Raw genomic sequence first — 15899 nt, 5'->3', positions numbered from 1 at the left:
TCGTCACTCTACCTGTTCTGCTCCCCACTCTGTCTCTGGTGAATCCTCTCACCCCCCACACCTCTGGCCTATACCCCAGTTGTATATGCATAAGTAATATATAGTAAAAAAAATACATAAAAAAAAAAAAGGCAGAGATCTCTTCCCCTGAATTTGAAGAAAAGGGTAAAAATGTGGATTTCAAGCAGCGCTTCCTAAGTTTTCCCACCAACAGTTCTCTAAAGACCATGTTCAAAGGCTAAGTAAACGTGTTCTTTTTGGGTCAGAGGTACTTAGCATAAAGCAGCTGTCAGAACAGAAAAATGGTCTCATGTTATATTTTTAAAATAAAGGGCAGCTTTGCATTCCGTTTTGTATAACGAGCTTGTTTCATATAATTATGTTACCAGTTAAACTACTCAAAACGTCTCTCTGCAAAACAAATCACTCAGATGTGCCCTATTCGTTTTGCAGCTTCCTTGAGTGGCCCACTGTGAGCAGCTCATGTTTAAACAGTGCTGTGCGTAAATTGGCAGAGAGGTTGAACATCAGAAGTCGGCTCTGACCGCCTGGTTCTTACATAACACCAACTTCTAAGGAAGAATATCCCTCCCTTGCCCACTTCTGGCAGAGCACCTTTGGGGAGAAGAGACTCTCTCCACCGGTGGGGAGCTCCAGGGAGTGGGCAGTGTGATCCCGCTCTGCTTCCCCAACACCACTCAAGGTTTCAAACGCCTCATCTGCCCTCCATGTTTCCACCCCTTCTCCTGGCCCTTTCATCTTGGGGCGAACAGGAAGCAAACCCTTGTGACATGCGCAGCTGCTGTCCTTTTCCTCTCTACCACTTCTCTTCCGGAAAGCACGCCTGGATAGACATCTCTCGGTAATGTTTTACTTCACTCAAGGGCCCACAGCCATTGACTGCCCAAGCCTCCTGAATGAATAGTCTTCGAGTCCTGGTCTGGCCTCTTCCCCACGCGCCACCTTCTTAGCTGGCCCCTGTTCTGGTCTCCGTGTCCAGCACACTATCGCTGTTGGAGAGTTATAATGACTTCATTGTGAAGTTCAGCCAGTTCCTCTCTCCTCTACACGCTATCATTTAATGCAGTGAAACTCCTCTCACTGAAATCCTCGTCCTTTCATGTGTACTGTCCTGATCCACCTCCTTGTTTTCCTGCTTTATCTCAGTGTCTTATGCTTGCATTCCCCTCAATGCAGGAGTTTTCCAAGACTCAGAGCCAGCTCTCTCCTCCAGTCTTTGTGTCTGTCTGTCACCGCCTTCTTCCTAACCACCTGGGCATGGAACCTTGAGGTCAGTGGTCTTTGCATTAGGCTAAGTGCACCCTAGGAGTACGTGGATCGTGCCCAGGGAACCAACTTCCAGAGCTTCAGCTTCCATACTCTTCTGAAATTGATATGCAGGAGACTTTCTGCTCTGAGGTTCTCATTTCCCTTAAAGTCGTGCACACCCAGCTTAAAGTAGGACAGAAGTCGTGGGGCCTCAAAGTACAAAAGCCACGGGCTGCCAGGCAAGGGAAGCAAAGAGGACCAGTAACCATGTTCTACGCTGGCAGCAGACTCACCCACCCTCAGCCTTCCTCCATCTCAAAAGTGGTATTCAGCTCTAAGATGGCTGTCATGAGGAGAAGTATCAACTTGTTTAATTGAGTTAAAAAATAAATAAAACCTCCGTTGATGGTAAATCTGTTCGAACCCCTCCCTCCGTTTGCTGTTTGGATTACACAGCCCTTTTTCCATGTATACTAAAGCTCATTTTCCATATACATTTTTAAAAATACACATCATTTGCCATTGCTTGAACTTTAAAATGTTAGATAGAAACGTAAAAATACAAGAGGCCAAAAGAGATTTTTCCAAACTCTGAAGGGAGTGTTCCAGCCAAAAAGCTTGAAGACTATTGCAACATTTTGTCTTTTTCCTTCATCCTTCATATCCAGTCAATTCTGTTGGTTTTTCCCCTATTCTATGGCCATTTCAGACTCTGCCTAATTTCCCAGCCTGCTCAATTTTTGCTATGCTATTTATTTCACCCGCCCTGGTGGTTCACCCTGTCCCCAGAACAGAATATCCTGTGTTCCTCCCTGGCTTTCACTCTCCTGCCTTGGCATACTCTTTCCTTATCTCTTTTCTGTCCAAATCCTCCTACCCTGCCTGGGGTCATTATTGAGTTTTGTGTCCTGACCCTTTACCATAGTTTCTAATCCCTACGCTTAGTTTATTTGACTTATGGCCTAAAACCCAGCATGGCCTGATGTTTATCTACAAAGCAGTGCTTAACCAGTCTACTGTCTCCCTCCATTTTCCTAGTGCAGTGCTGAGTGGCCACAGAATGGACAGCCTGCAGCCCAGTGTTCATTCGCTTACTCTTTCATCCATTCAGCATTTATGTGCTCAACCTTTTGTATATCAGGAACTGTATACTAGACTGTGGGGAACAGCAGGGAGAAAACAGACCAAAACCCCTTCTTTTAAAGACTGATAAATAACTGAAGTATATAGTATGTGAACGAGTAATAAGCATTGCATAGTAAAATAGAGAAATACAGCAGGAAGAAAAGACTAGAAAGTGCAGGTTGGTGAAGGTTGGGGTGTTGGGGTGTGCAAGTTTAGATAAGAGGTCTGGGAAGGTCTCACTGATAGGGCAACATTTTAATGTCCTTATGCTACAGTATAGGAGAGACTTGAACACTCCAGACAAGAAAAGCCCTTAAAGGAAGACTCAGAGGCTGGGCCTGCCTGACTTCCAGGAGGAGAAAGCTTTGGAGCTGGGGCGGAAGACTAAGAGGAGGTGATGAGTCAGAGAGAGGTGGAGGTAGCAAATAGATATTGCAGCTTCTGGTCAGACTTCAGCTTCTGCTGAGTGAGAGTGGTAGCCTTCTGAGGGTTTTACCCAGAGGAATGCGCTGATCTGACTTCTGTTAGAACAGAATCCCTCTGGATGCTGCCATATGGCCAGACTGCAAGGAGGAAGCTGAGGGTGGGACTTCATTCAGGAGGTCTACAGAGATGGCGCTGGCTTGGGCCAGAGGATGGAGTGGTCAGATTCTAGGTTTGATGTGAGGTAGAACAGTCTTGCTGACTGACTAGGCTGAAGTCGGGGGGAAGAATGATTGCTAGGTTGGTAGTCCTGATGAATGGAAGGGCAAGCTGCTGAGATGAGAGAGGCTAGGAGAGTGGCAGGTAGAGTGAGGGAGGTTTTCCACACTTCCAGTTGGGACCTGTTCAGTTGGAGTTACCTGTTCAGGCATGTACCTACTTCAGCTGTCAAGTGGCTGAACAGGTGTGGAGTCCAGGGAAAAGATCTAAGCTAAAAATGAAACTTTGCAAAACATGGGCGAACACGTGATATTTAATTAAAACCTGTGGCTGAATATGACCACTAGACACTTTCCTCTTCAAGCAGACATAAAGTAGTGTCAAGATACTCATTTTACTGATCAAAATGAGGACCAGAAAGACTGACCAGTCTGTCAGTGGTAAAAGCTAGTTAAATGGAAGAAATCAGGATTCAGACTGAGATCTATCTTAATTCTGAAGTCTGCATTCTTGTCACCATCCAGTGGTGACAATTAAGTTAAATTAAGTCCTTACTTTAATAGGACTTTGCATTTTAGAAAACGTGTTCTTGGCAAGCTGTGATCAGTGCCCTCGAAATTAAATGTGTTATGGACCGGCTTTTGAGTGCAGATAGGAGGCAAGCCCTTAGTCACTTCGTCATTTAGTTGTCACAAGGGCTGAAGATTAGATTCAGTTGGTCTGATATCTACTTGCCCCAGAATTTCTCAAGTAAGGCCTGCATTATCTCCCTCTAACTTATGTGGATTTGCCCTTACGTAATTTTAGAACCACTTACAATATTTTAGGCATTGTGTTAGCTGTGTGCATTATCACCATGAGTGCTTACAAGAGCTCAGGGAGGCAGAGGCTGGTAGTTCCCGTTTTACAGATGAGGAAACTGATGCTCAAGATCAAACAGCTGTTATGTTCAACAACTGTTTGTCAATCAATCAAAAGTAAAGTATACAGGACAGTATGCTATGGGCACTCTGAAGACATTGAGGCTTTTAGGAAAAGAGATTGTGAACATAGAGGATTTTAACACAAAGCAAAAATGAAAGGAATAACATAATGATTTGCCAAATGACAGTTTCAGTCCTAAGCACGATGCATTTAAGGCATGAATCCATAATACTCAGGGCCATTAATTCACTATGGTCTGAGGTAGCCTTAGGAAAGGAGACGCTTGAACTTGGTTTTGAAGGATAAATAGGATTTCACTTGGTAGAGGAGAGGTTGCAGAAGGTATTCCACACACAGGGGTTGGCATGAGGTACATTCTGGAGACAAAAGGTACAAGACAGGACAAAACCAAGCAGATCCATTTTTTTCTTTAAAGATTTATTTATGTATGCATACAGAACTGGGGCACAGGCCAGAGGTGCAGGGGCGGTGAGAGGATTTACCAGAGACAGAGTGGGGAGCAGAACAGACTGACGGAGGACACTGCTGAGGGGAGTGGCAGGTGAGATAGGAGAGGTCTGTCGCACCTGGCCTGGATCAAATTCGTGCTGAAGCGGCCGTAGCTAACCTAGTAGTGAGCCTCCAGGCAGATCAGTTTTAACTGAAGTAGAGGAATGAAGTTTTGAAGGTTGACTTGATTCTTAGGGTTAGGAATTGGTCAGTGTTTTTATGTAAGTAGGGAGTCACTGGTTTCTGAATGGAAGTTGAAGGTTTACTGGCATAGGATTATCAGCGTTTGAGGCTGCAGGCTGAGATCAGTAGAAGCCATTACAAGAGTTGAAGGGTGAGGTACCCCAGGCCTTAATGGCCAATATGTGTGTGTTGGGGGGAGGGAGGGAGGTTCAGCAGGAAGAGACTCAACAGACTAGATACTGAGAACCCAGGAAAGAGAAGAAGCAAAGACAACTTCAAGGGTTACATGTGGCCATGTGAACTGGTGAATGGTACCATCACTATGAAACAAACAAAAAAAGCCAAGAGAAGGCTGATTGAGGAGGGGAAGTCATGTTTCATTTATACAGTTTGAGAAGTGTAAGATAGCCGGCTAAGAGTGTCCAGTCAGGAAGTAGGAAATGTAGAGCTGAAACTTGAGAAGTTAAGATTGAAGATAAGGATTTATCCTTGGCATGAAGACCATATTAAGTGAGAGTTAATGGAGTTTCCAGAAAGGCAGAATGGTTGGAATGGTAGAGCGCCAGCCCTGAATCCTAAAGGTGAGACATATTAGGAGCCAAGAAAAAGCCTTCATCGAAAGAGACAAAGACAGACAGATGGGTGGCGATCCCTGGTGGTGCAGCAGGTTAAAGCACAGCACTATGAAGCTGTCGGCAGCGATTGTAGTATGAGTTCGATCCCCAGCCAGGGAGGTGGCCCAGGTGGCATGGCAGCCTCTCCTGTCTGGCCCACTGCTCCCCTCAGCAGTGTACTTTGTCGATCTGCCTGTCCTGCTCCCTTCTCTGTTTCTGGTGAGTCCTCTCGTCTCTCACACCTCTGGCTTGTACCCAGTTCTTGTATACATAAATAAATAAATCTTAAAAAAAAAAAAGACAGGTGGGTGCTAGTTTTTCAAATCCTGGTTACCTATCCTTTGCCAGGTAGTCAAAGTAGTAACAGAAAAGTGAGAGCAAACTTTTAGGAGCAATTTGTCAGGTCATCCACACCAAGACTGTATTTTGCCAAAGTATGTGGGTTCACTGTAGATGGGATTTTTTTTTAAAGATTTTATTTATTTATGCATACAGAAATGGGGTACAGGCCAGAGGTTCAGGGGCGGTGAAAGGATTCACCAGAAACAGAATAGGGAGCAGAACGGGCAGATTGACAAAATACACTACTGAGGGGAACAGTGTGAGGGACAGGAGAGGTCTGCTGTGCCATGTGGGTCACCTCTGGGGCAGGAATCAAACTCCTAAATCAGCCATGGCTTGGCTAGCTTCACAGTGCTGTGCTCCAACCAGCTGTGCCACCAGGGAGGACCCAGATGGGATATTCTTAAATACTGTTCTGTAGCACTGATTGAGAAGCGCTAAATTAGATGAAAGAACCAGAGATCCATTCTTGTGTATACTCCAGGGCTGAATGCATAGTTTATACAAAAACTTGTACATGAAAGTTCATAGTCTTATTCATAATACCCAAAAAGTAGACACAATCCAGATATCCATCAGCTGATGAATGGATAAGTAAAATGTAGTATACCCATTCAGAGGAAGACTAGCCATAAAAAAGAATGAAGTACTGATACAGGATGTAACAAAAAGACCTTGAAAACACTTGGTAAGTTAAAAAAAAAATCAGAAAAGGTCACATTTACAGGATTCCACTTACATGAAAAGGCCAGAATAGGCAACCACATGGAGGCAGGAGACTAAGGTCACTAGGGACTGGGGCTAGGAGAGAGTGGAGACTACTAACAAGTATGGGATTTCTTTGGGGCAGATGAAAAATTTCTGGAATTAGATCAAGGGGATAGTGGAACAACCTCGTGATCACACCAAAAAGCCACTGAATTCTACACTTTGGTGAATTCTATAGTATGTGGATTTTATCTTAATAGAAAAAGAACAGGAGACCATATGTCTCAAAACCAATGAAAGAGAAGCTTTTAAAAATTAAAATACAGGGCCCTCCCTGGTAGCACAACAGATTAAAGTGCAGTACTATGAAGCTGTTGCAGCCACTGCAGCATGAGCTTGATCCCGGTCAGGGAGGTGACCCACATGGCACAGCAGACCTCTCCTAGCCCACCTGCTGCTCCCCTCAGCAGTGTATTTCAACATCTGCCTGTTCTGCTCCCCACTCTGTCTAGCGAATCCTCTCACGCCCGCACCTCTGGCTTGTACCCCAGTCTATGCATAAATAAATCTTTTTTTTTTTTTTTTTTTAATAAAAATACAGGGCCCTCCCTGGTGGTGCAAGAGGTTAGGACACAGCACTGCAAGCTAGCACAGCTGCTTCAGTGTAAGTTCGATTCCCCACCCCGGAGGTGACCCACATGACGCAACAGACCTCTCCTGTCTAGCCCGCTGCTCCCCTCAGCAGTGTACTTCATCTGTTTGCCTGTCTGCCCCCCACTCTCTGATGAATCCTCTCACTGCCCCTGCACCTCTGCTCTGGCTTGTACCCCAGTTCTGTATGCATAAATAATAAATAAATCTTTTTTTTTTTTTTAAATGAAAATGCAGCAGGGCCATAGAGGAACTAGGGGGGACACTGTTGGGCTGGAACAGTGCAATAAGGAAGATTAAGCCAAAGGACCATTCTATATGTCAGCATTTCTAACGCTATATAGTCCATGAACTCCCAGGGGTCCCTGTGAAACTTTGAGGAAATCTGTGGGGTAAAAATTATTTCCATAATAACACTGTTATTTGCCTTCCAACTGTGTTGACATTGGCGCTAAGGGCATGGACGCATGGGTGGGTAAATTTGCTAGTGCCTGGGCACTCAGTTCCAAAACAGAAACGCCAACTTCCCTCACGAATGTCCTTGATGAAGCAGGAAGTATTATTTTATTAAATCTCAGACCTAAAGTACATGTCTTTGCAATGTTGAAGAAAAGAGGCGTATGCTCGAAGCCCTTCTGCATGCTGAGCATACCAGCTGTCTCCAGGCAAAGCACTGGCCAGCTGCAGGGGCTGCATGTTGAGCTTGAAGTTGTTTTCACAGAACACTGTTTTTACTTGGGAGAATGATGGACTTGACAGATGGGTTATTTAAGACTTCGGCATTTGGCGTATTGGATCTTAAAAATACAAAGTGAGCCCATCTCCAGGTGGGGGAGGGGAATGAAATTAAAGTCAAGTAAAAACCAGAAATTAAAGTCAAGTAAAAACCAGAAGTTTGGAAAATGTACCCACTACCTTGAACTTGAACTTTCTAATATATAAAGGTTTTTAGACATTGCTGAAAATCAATGAAGTGAATTTTTTTTTAACATTCTAATGCCATATATCAATTGTAGAAGATTTGCCTCATTCTGTGAACCAATCTTTTTTCAAATGACCAGTGCTGATGTCACAAAAACTGTGCTCCTGGGTAAGAGATCCCTTCAAAGCACATGAGAGACCAGTGAATTTTAACATAACAGTGTATGGGAAGTTTGATGATGTAGTCGCAGACTCCATATTACAACTAAGCTTTAAGGAACTGCTTATCAAATCTTGGCATAGTATCAAAAAATATCTGAAAAAAATTAAGATTTTCGTACCAGCTATGTAGCCAACCAGGTTTTCCTCATATAATTTAACCAAAACAACACAACAGGTTATAGTTGATCTTAGCCAAAAGGCCGAGAAGTGATACAAGTTACATGCAGAAGCAGATTTGAGAATTCATCTATTTTCTATTTAGCCAAAGACTAGGAATGTATAAAATTGTAAAACAATGTCATTCTTGCATTCTTGTTTAAGTCATTTTGTTTGTTTTGGAAAATATGCTAATTTTATTTTTTTAAAGTCATGCATACAGAACTGGGGTACAGGCCATAGGTACAGGGGCAGTGAGAGGATTCACCAGAGACAGAGCGGGCGGGGGGGGGAGCAGAACAGGTAGATAGACAAGTATACTGCTGTACTGCTGAGGGGAGCAGGCAAGACAGGAGAGGTCTTTTGCGCTTTAACCCATTGTGCCACCAGGAAGGACCCAAAATATGGTTACTTTAGAAGTATGTTATTTACATTAACACAGAATAATAGGTGCACTATCTTTAGTGAATAGGAATTAAATACTTTCAAATGTTCTTAGTTTTATTTTCTAGTAAGATAGGTATTAATAGATCATATCTACACTAACCAAAGCTGTTATTGAATTAAATTACTCAGTCTAAGAGTGTAAAGTGGATCTGAGACCACAAAGTCTGCAAATCCCTCCTGTATGCTATGGATGTCGTACCAGTTCTTTGCCTGCTGTTTGATGGGGTCGTGTTCTTTTTTATAAAACTGGTACCAGCAGCTGGCTAAGTCACCACACAGCACTTCTGTCTAATTGCATCTTCTCCCGTACACTGGCCAGACAAACTGTTTTCTTTTTACCCAGTCATACCAACCACTGACTGACCAAATAGGGTCACATATTTCTGCAGAGCCTCAAAATCGGTTTCTGGGTGAAAAGAAAGACAGTAGCCAGACTTTCATGAAGATAGCCCATTTCTGTTTTTTCAGATGAAACCTCAGAACCTTTAGGATTAATACTTAACTTCACAGCTACTGTACAGAGATGGTGTTTACTGGCATTCTGGGTGTGGCAGGTCCCAGACCCCCAAGTCAACACCCAGTAGCTGAGTGGACACTTCAGCTGACACACTCCAAGCCCTTGACTGCAGCCCCAGTGGAGGACAGAGCTAGTGTACCAGCAGTCTACTTCAAGTAGTTGAGCATCTTGAGCCCCAGTGTGTACTCTCAAGAGTACTCTCAAGAGTACTATCTTAATAGGGCGCCCTCAGGTTTAGGGTGTAAAGTCATCAACCTGCATCTACTAACAAACTCCTTAAAATAATCCAAAGGGACAGTTACAGTACTGTCAGCCAAGTTCTTCAAACTCTCCGGACAAGATTTATAAAACAAACCTCTGCCTGTTTAGTGCTATTCAAGGAGAGATAGCAACCCCCATCAGCCAACACAGAATATTTTATTCTCAGGACCTAGTAGCATGCTGCTTCGCATCAGGGGGTTAGTGGCTGTGTCTTAACCCTGCCTGCACGTCAGTCTTGCTCACACCTACTGGATCAGGCTCTGTTGGGGGTTTTCATTGTTTTTAAAGACTCTTCAAGTGCCTGGAGCTACCATATTAAGCCTTGGCTCCAACAAAAAAAAAAGCATAAAGACTCAGAAACAGTTTGTAAAAAAACACCTTCACAAAAACCAGCATACCCCTGAAGGGGTGGCTGGGTGGCCGGGCGCCCGAGCCTGCTGAGCGGAGCAGCAGCCAAGAGCAGGGTTTGGTGTTTACACACTCAAAATCGGCTCTGGGTTGTCACAGCAACTCCGGAGGCAGTTCTTCCTTCCCCTCAGCGGCCTCATTCCAGGCTCTGCTATTCTCTGTTATGGTCTTGATGATCTGGGTAACCTGGCCTACTGTTTCCTTTCATTTTTCTCAGTCTCTCCTTATCACATGTTCAGTAGTGTGCAGTAACGCCTCACCCAAGTGGAACTCAACAACTTCCATTTCCCCCTGATATTCCTAAAAAACAGGAGTAGCAGAAGAGGGCCTGGAGGCGGGACAGCATCCCTGGGTCTACACACTGACTATCAGGAATAAAGAAAATGCCCAAATCCCTTGCTCTTGCTCTCTCATCTTGTTTTTTTTTTGTTTGTTTGTTTTGTATTGTTTTACATTTTTAAAACAGTAAAACGTACAATTAATAAGAGGCGGTTTCTCAAACGTACAATTAATAAGAGGCAGGGAAGGAATTGGCAGGAACACTGAAAGCTCAAGAAGTGACTTGATCCGAATAGCAAGAAAAAAGGCAAAAAAGCTGTAAAAAAATGGATACAAGAGCTCAGAATGCAGGACAGTGTGGGCTCTCCGAGTCCAGGTGAACTGTTTTATATACCTCAGTAGGCTTTAGAGCTGTAATGACTTTCTAGAATGATTATGATCATGAGCCCTGTGTGGGGTCGTTTTTAATGTCAAGCACTCCAAATGGGTAAGCATTCTGATGCTTAAAGAAGTAAATTCGGGCCCTCCCTGGTGGCACAATGGGTTAAAGCACAGCACTGAGAAGCTAAAGCCAGTTCAGGATAAGTTCTATCCCTGCCCTGGAGGTGACCCATAGGCCCGGCAGACCTCTCCTGACCCGCCCATTGCTCCCTCCAGCTGTGTACTTTGTGGATCTGCCTGTTCTCCCCACTCTGTCTTTGATGAATCCCCTCACCACCCGGTACCTCTGGCCTGTACCTCAGCTCTGTATGTATAATCTTTAAAAAATAAATAAATTCTTAGCTATTCAAAACCTGTTCTAGTCTTCTAGCTAGTGAAGATCTGTGCTGCTCGCTTTATCTGTTCATGTATACCCCATTCCTGAAACATTAAAAGAAAAAAGTAAAAGGTTTAGGGCAGCTGACTCTTACTGTTTACTTTCTAGTGCCTGCCTGTGGCTTTAGCAGTGCTTGCTGCTAACCCGGTCTTTTATCCCTGCCAGTGATCTGCCTGCATGATACATAAGAGATGTGATCCTATGTCTTTCATTCATCTAATTCTGAAAGGTTCATAGATGTCCCCTCTCCCTTGTAGCCCTAGATCATTTTATCCCAACCATTTCATATCATACCCTCTGTCATTCTATGCACCATAAATAGAATAGCTGGCATAAAGATTTGTCAAATGAATGCATGAACAAGTAATAAACAAGATGTCTATTAAGTGTTTGTGCAAAGCCACAAATTTCATAAAGAGCTTAACCCCTTATGAGAACAGCAGTCAAAACCAGTAAATTCTAGCACCAACAAAACCCAAATAATTGATAGGCTGTTACGTGAAAAAACTAGAATACCTAAGTACATGGACTATGATATAACCTAAAAAAGAAAAAAAAAAGTGGTGGGGAAAAGACTAGAAGAACATTAGTCAACTGTAACATGATTATCCATTTACTTACTCACTTAATAAATAATGTATTTGCTTAATAACTAACTTGTTTGTGTACAGCACTCTCCTAAGCATTGAAGTTATCCAAACTCAACTTAACTGTATTGCCACTAGTAAACAAACTGCAGGTTATAATTTAAAGCAAAAGAACTGCAGCTAGTGTAACCACGACCAATTCAAGAACACTGGTGATACACCAAATGGTGGATGAAGTAACCTTCCCAGAAAAGCACAAGGATTCCAGTTCCCCACCCGGGCCACAGAGTGCTGGGACCGTTGCCCTGCACACTAGCCAGGCTTCTTCTCAGAACCCTGAGAGTGCGTCTTCAGTGAGTGCCTGGGACACACGGGTTTCGGCTCAGGAATACCAGGTGTGAGGGGCCCCTTTAATGCAGTCAGCTGAGCTTGGCCGTGCACAGGGCAGGTCCACCTTGTAGCCTGGTCACATCCCTTGCACCAGGCTGAATCATGGCTTTTGAAGACATTTTCCCAGAATTCCTAAGGAGGCTTGACCATTGGTCACTGCCCACCCCAGGGTGGGAGGCGTATCTGTGGCATCCTGCAGGTGCTGCGCGTTGTACAAACTGCCGGCGATCGCTGCTCTGTAGCCTGGTTTTCTTATTCTCATCCTCTTAGCACTCAGTAACCTGACATTCAGCTGGGACAGGTAATGAAGTTACAGTCAGCCATCAAGGGGTAAAATGAGTGTTTCTTACTATGGTTAGCACCCCCAATGCCTGTGAAAATTCCAATATCTAGTGGCCTGTAAGTAGGATCTAGTCTTAGTTGCTAGGTTTGTTTTGCCTCATATAAAATGAGTATTTTCCAATTTTAATTTGTATTCACAAAGAGATTTGGATTCTTAGGGGTACTGTTATCCTGGTCTCTATTGACATCCATGTTTTCCTCTCCGAGCTGAATTGCATGCCAGGTAAACTTCCAGAACAAAACTGGAATCATACCAGGCACCAGTAACCCTTTTCTGATCTTTCTCCCCTTCCAGGTTACCCCTTTGCTTTGTTTTATCGACGTTACCTTTTCTACAAGGACAGCTACCTCATCCATCTCTTCCACACCTTTACAGGCCTCTCAATTGCTTATTTTAACTTTGGTAAGTGAGCTGCGATTAGAGAGGACATGGGGAGGAGCAGACAAATTCCCTTGAGAGAATTTGCTGGATATCGAAGTTAGGACACCCTGCTGCAAAATGGGTTGTTATGGACAGGACAAGCTCCATCCCTTTATGTACATCCTCTCCAAGATGGAAACATTTTGAGCATGGTCACCCCTGCCCAGCCCCATCAACAGACAGTCCCACTTGCATTTCTGCTCTTAGTAAATCTCACCCCTTCCTCCAAGACACATATTCTTTAAATTTCTATTTAGCAGGAAATATCCCTACACCAAAGAGTCCCCTTTATCTGTTCATGTTTAGAAGTTTCAGGAAGGGTGGGAATGCAAAAGAAACTAGCATGTGCTCCCTTCTCTGCAGGAAACCAGCTCTACCACTCCCTGCTATGTATTGTGCTTCAGTTCCTCATCCTTCGGTTGATGGGCCGCACCGTAACTGCCATCCTCACTACCTTTTGCTTGCAGATGGTAAATGTCTTTCCCTCGGTGAAAAGCCTTTAGTGATAGGACCAGGAGAAAGGAGAGATGAAAGAATCCTTTAGCTCACAGAGCAGGAAGGAAGAAATGGTAGAACAGAAAAATTAGTACTTCCCCATCTCCTAGGGCTACCTGCTTGCTGGATATTATTTCACAGCCACTGGCAACTATGATATCAAGTGGACAATGCCACATTGTGTTCTGACCTTGAAGCTGATTGGTGAGTGAGTCACTGCCCTCCCCTTTTATACCTAGGCCTCCCCTCCCCATCTGACCATAGATGTACTCCTGGCTACACTCAGTCCACAGGCCACATCCTCAGTGTCTTCTCCCTCTACACTACCCACCCCTTCTCTCTCTGCTCAGGTTTGGCTGTTGACTACTTTGATGGAGGGAAAGATCAGGTAAGTACCCACTCCTCCAGAGAGGTTAAGGATTTCCACCTGAGGGCATGAGAAAGGCTGTTGTCCCCCCAGGATAATCCAAGCACCAGGGCCAGAGCCTTGCCATCCTCCCCAGCCTGTGTGACCTCCATTTTAGATACTACTGAGCAGGGGTCAACAATTCTCATTTCCTGGGCCCCGGCCCTAGCACAAAGTCCAGAGAGCAGCTCCAGCAGCCATCACTGCTCAGCAGATTCCCATCCATGTGAAGCGACTTCTTCCTTCCGTGCATTCCCCTCAGAGGCTATTTGAAGGCTATTTGAATCGTCAGGGGGACACCAGGATGAGGACACTCAGACTAGCTCTTGGGGGCCGAGTCGAGGTGATCCTGAAGTATTCATTCTGTTCTCGACATAGAATACCTTGTCCTCTGAGCAACGGAAATATGCCATACGGGGTGTCCCCTCCCTGCTGGAAGTTGCTGGTTTCTCCTACTTCTATGGGGCCTTCTTGGTAGGGCCTCAGTTCTCAATGAACCACTACATGAAGCTGGTGCAGGGACAGCTGACCGACTTACCAGGGAAGATACCAAACAGGTAATTGCCCCTCTTGGTCACAACCTCTACCTACCTGTCTCACCCCCATACAAATGCACTTTGAAGTGGCTTTCCTGTGGGCCAGTGTGGCCATTCTCCAGGAAACCGACTCACAGGCCTGTGGTAACTGCTCGCTGCCAGTAGGGGGCTCTTTTCAGCTTACTTTGCTGCCAGCCATCTGTTCTTACCCTGTGGCACAAACATAAAAACTCACTTTTATGCCACAGCTTTGGGCCTGAATCAGTTGAGTTCCTGCCTCCAGAGCTTATTTTCTTATTTTAAAAGTATTGTTGAAAATACTTTTTTTCTTAAAGATACATTTATTTATGCATACAAGAACTGGGGTGTAGGCCAGAAGTAGGGGTTATGAGGATTCACCAGAGACAGTGGGGAGCAGAACATGCTGAGGGGAGTAGAGTGTGGGTCAGGAGAGGTCTGTTGCGTCATGTGGGTCACCTCCCTGGCTGGGGATCAGACTTGTGCTGTAGTGGCTGCAGATAGCTTCATAGTGCTGTGCTTTAACCCCTTGGGCCACCAGGGAGACCCTGTTGAGTATAGTTAAATGAATGTAAATATCATAATAGGAAATGTGAAGTTACCATTAGACTCCCTGTGCTGAACTCTGGCCCAGCCTGTGTTTGAGCATCAATTTAACCAGGACTGGAAGAAGCAGATAATTGTTCATTATCATTCTCCACTATGTTAGGTTTTCTAGTGTAGACAGAGAACTCTGTTGAAGCCTTGATCAGCAGCATCCCTCGGGGAGACCACCCTGTCTTTCCCTGTGCCTTGTGGGGCTCACATTCTCCATTCCTCATATCCAGCTACATAGCAACTGAGTGTGCACTTTGGGCCACAGAGCTACTCATTCCATTCCAAAGGGGGCATCTGCTCTAAAATGCTTCTCTCCGGGGCCCTCCCTGGTGGCGTAAGGGGTTAAAGTGCAAGCACTGCGTACTAGCTGAAGGCGCTTCAGCACAAGTTCAATCCCTGGCTAGGAAGCTGGCCCACATGGTGTGACAGACTTCTCCTGACCTGCCTTCTGCTCCCCACTCTGTCTCTGGTGAGTCCTCTCACCTCCTGCACCTCTGGCTTATACCCCAGTTCTGTCTGCACAAATAAATCTTTAAAAATAAATAAAATGCTGGCCCTCCCTGGTGGCGCAGTGGGTTAAAGCACTGTACTAAGAAGCTGAAACCACTTCCGCATGAGTTCGATTCCCACCTGCCCCGGAGGTGACCACATGGTGTGGCAGACCTCTCCTGACCCGCCCGCTGCTCCCCTCAGCAGTGTACTTCGTTGATCTGCCTGTTCTGCTCCCCACTCTGTATCTGGTGAAGTCTTTCGCCACCCCTGAGTCTCTGGCCTGTACCCCAGTTCTGTATGCACAAATAAATAAATCTTTAAAAAAATAAATAAATAAATAAAATGCTCCTCTCCATATTTTAAGGTTAGAGGGTGAAGAATGTCCTTCTGCCCGTTGTGACCCTACTTAATCCTTTCCAGCACCGTGCCTGCCCTCAAGCGCCTGAGTCTGGGCCTCATCTACCTGGTGGGTTACACCCTGCTCAGCCCGCACATCACAGAAGACTATCTGCTCACAGAAGACTACGCGGTGAGTGGCTACCACAGCAGAGAGCAAGTGCAGAGGAGGATCCCTGTGGAGAGCCAGGAAGTGCATCCTACCACCCACAGTGCATGTCAG

At 45.0% G+C, this 15899-nt stretch overlaps 1 protein-coding gene across 1 annotated transcript in view; it reads left to right on the top strand.

Annotated features, from left to right (window-relative positions):
• LPCAT3 (lysophosphatidylcholine acyltransferase 3) overlaps positions 1-15899 on the top strand; it is a 34764-nt gene that overhangs the window by 16012 nt on the left and 2853 nt on the right. The window contains exons 2-7 of the mRNA XM_004692917.2: positions 12611-12718; positions 13100-13206; positions 13342-13435; positions 13582-13619; positions 14016-14194; positions 15701-15809. Coding sequence (XP_004692974.1) covers positions 12611-12718; positions 13100-13206; positions 13342-13435; positions 13582-13619; positions 14016-14194; positions 15701-15809 — 635 coding nt within the window. The remainder of the gene's footprint in view (positions 1-12610; positions 12719-13099; positions 13207-13341; positions 13436-13581; positions 13620-14015; positions 14195-15700; positions 15810-15899) is intronic.

Source organism: Condylura cristata, unplaced genomic scaffold (genome assembly GCF_000260355.1).
Source record: "Condylura cristata isolate star-nosed mole 26May11 unplaced genomic scaffold, ConCri1.0 scaffold00034, whole genome shotgun sequence".
Taxonomy (NCBI): domain Eukaryota; kingdom Metazoa; phylum Chordata; class Mammalia; order Eulipotyphla; family Talpidae; genus Condylura; species Condylura cristata.
The sequence above is the reverse complement of the archived record's forward strand: the minus strand, read 5'-3'. Positions and strand labels throughout refer to the sequence as shown.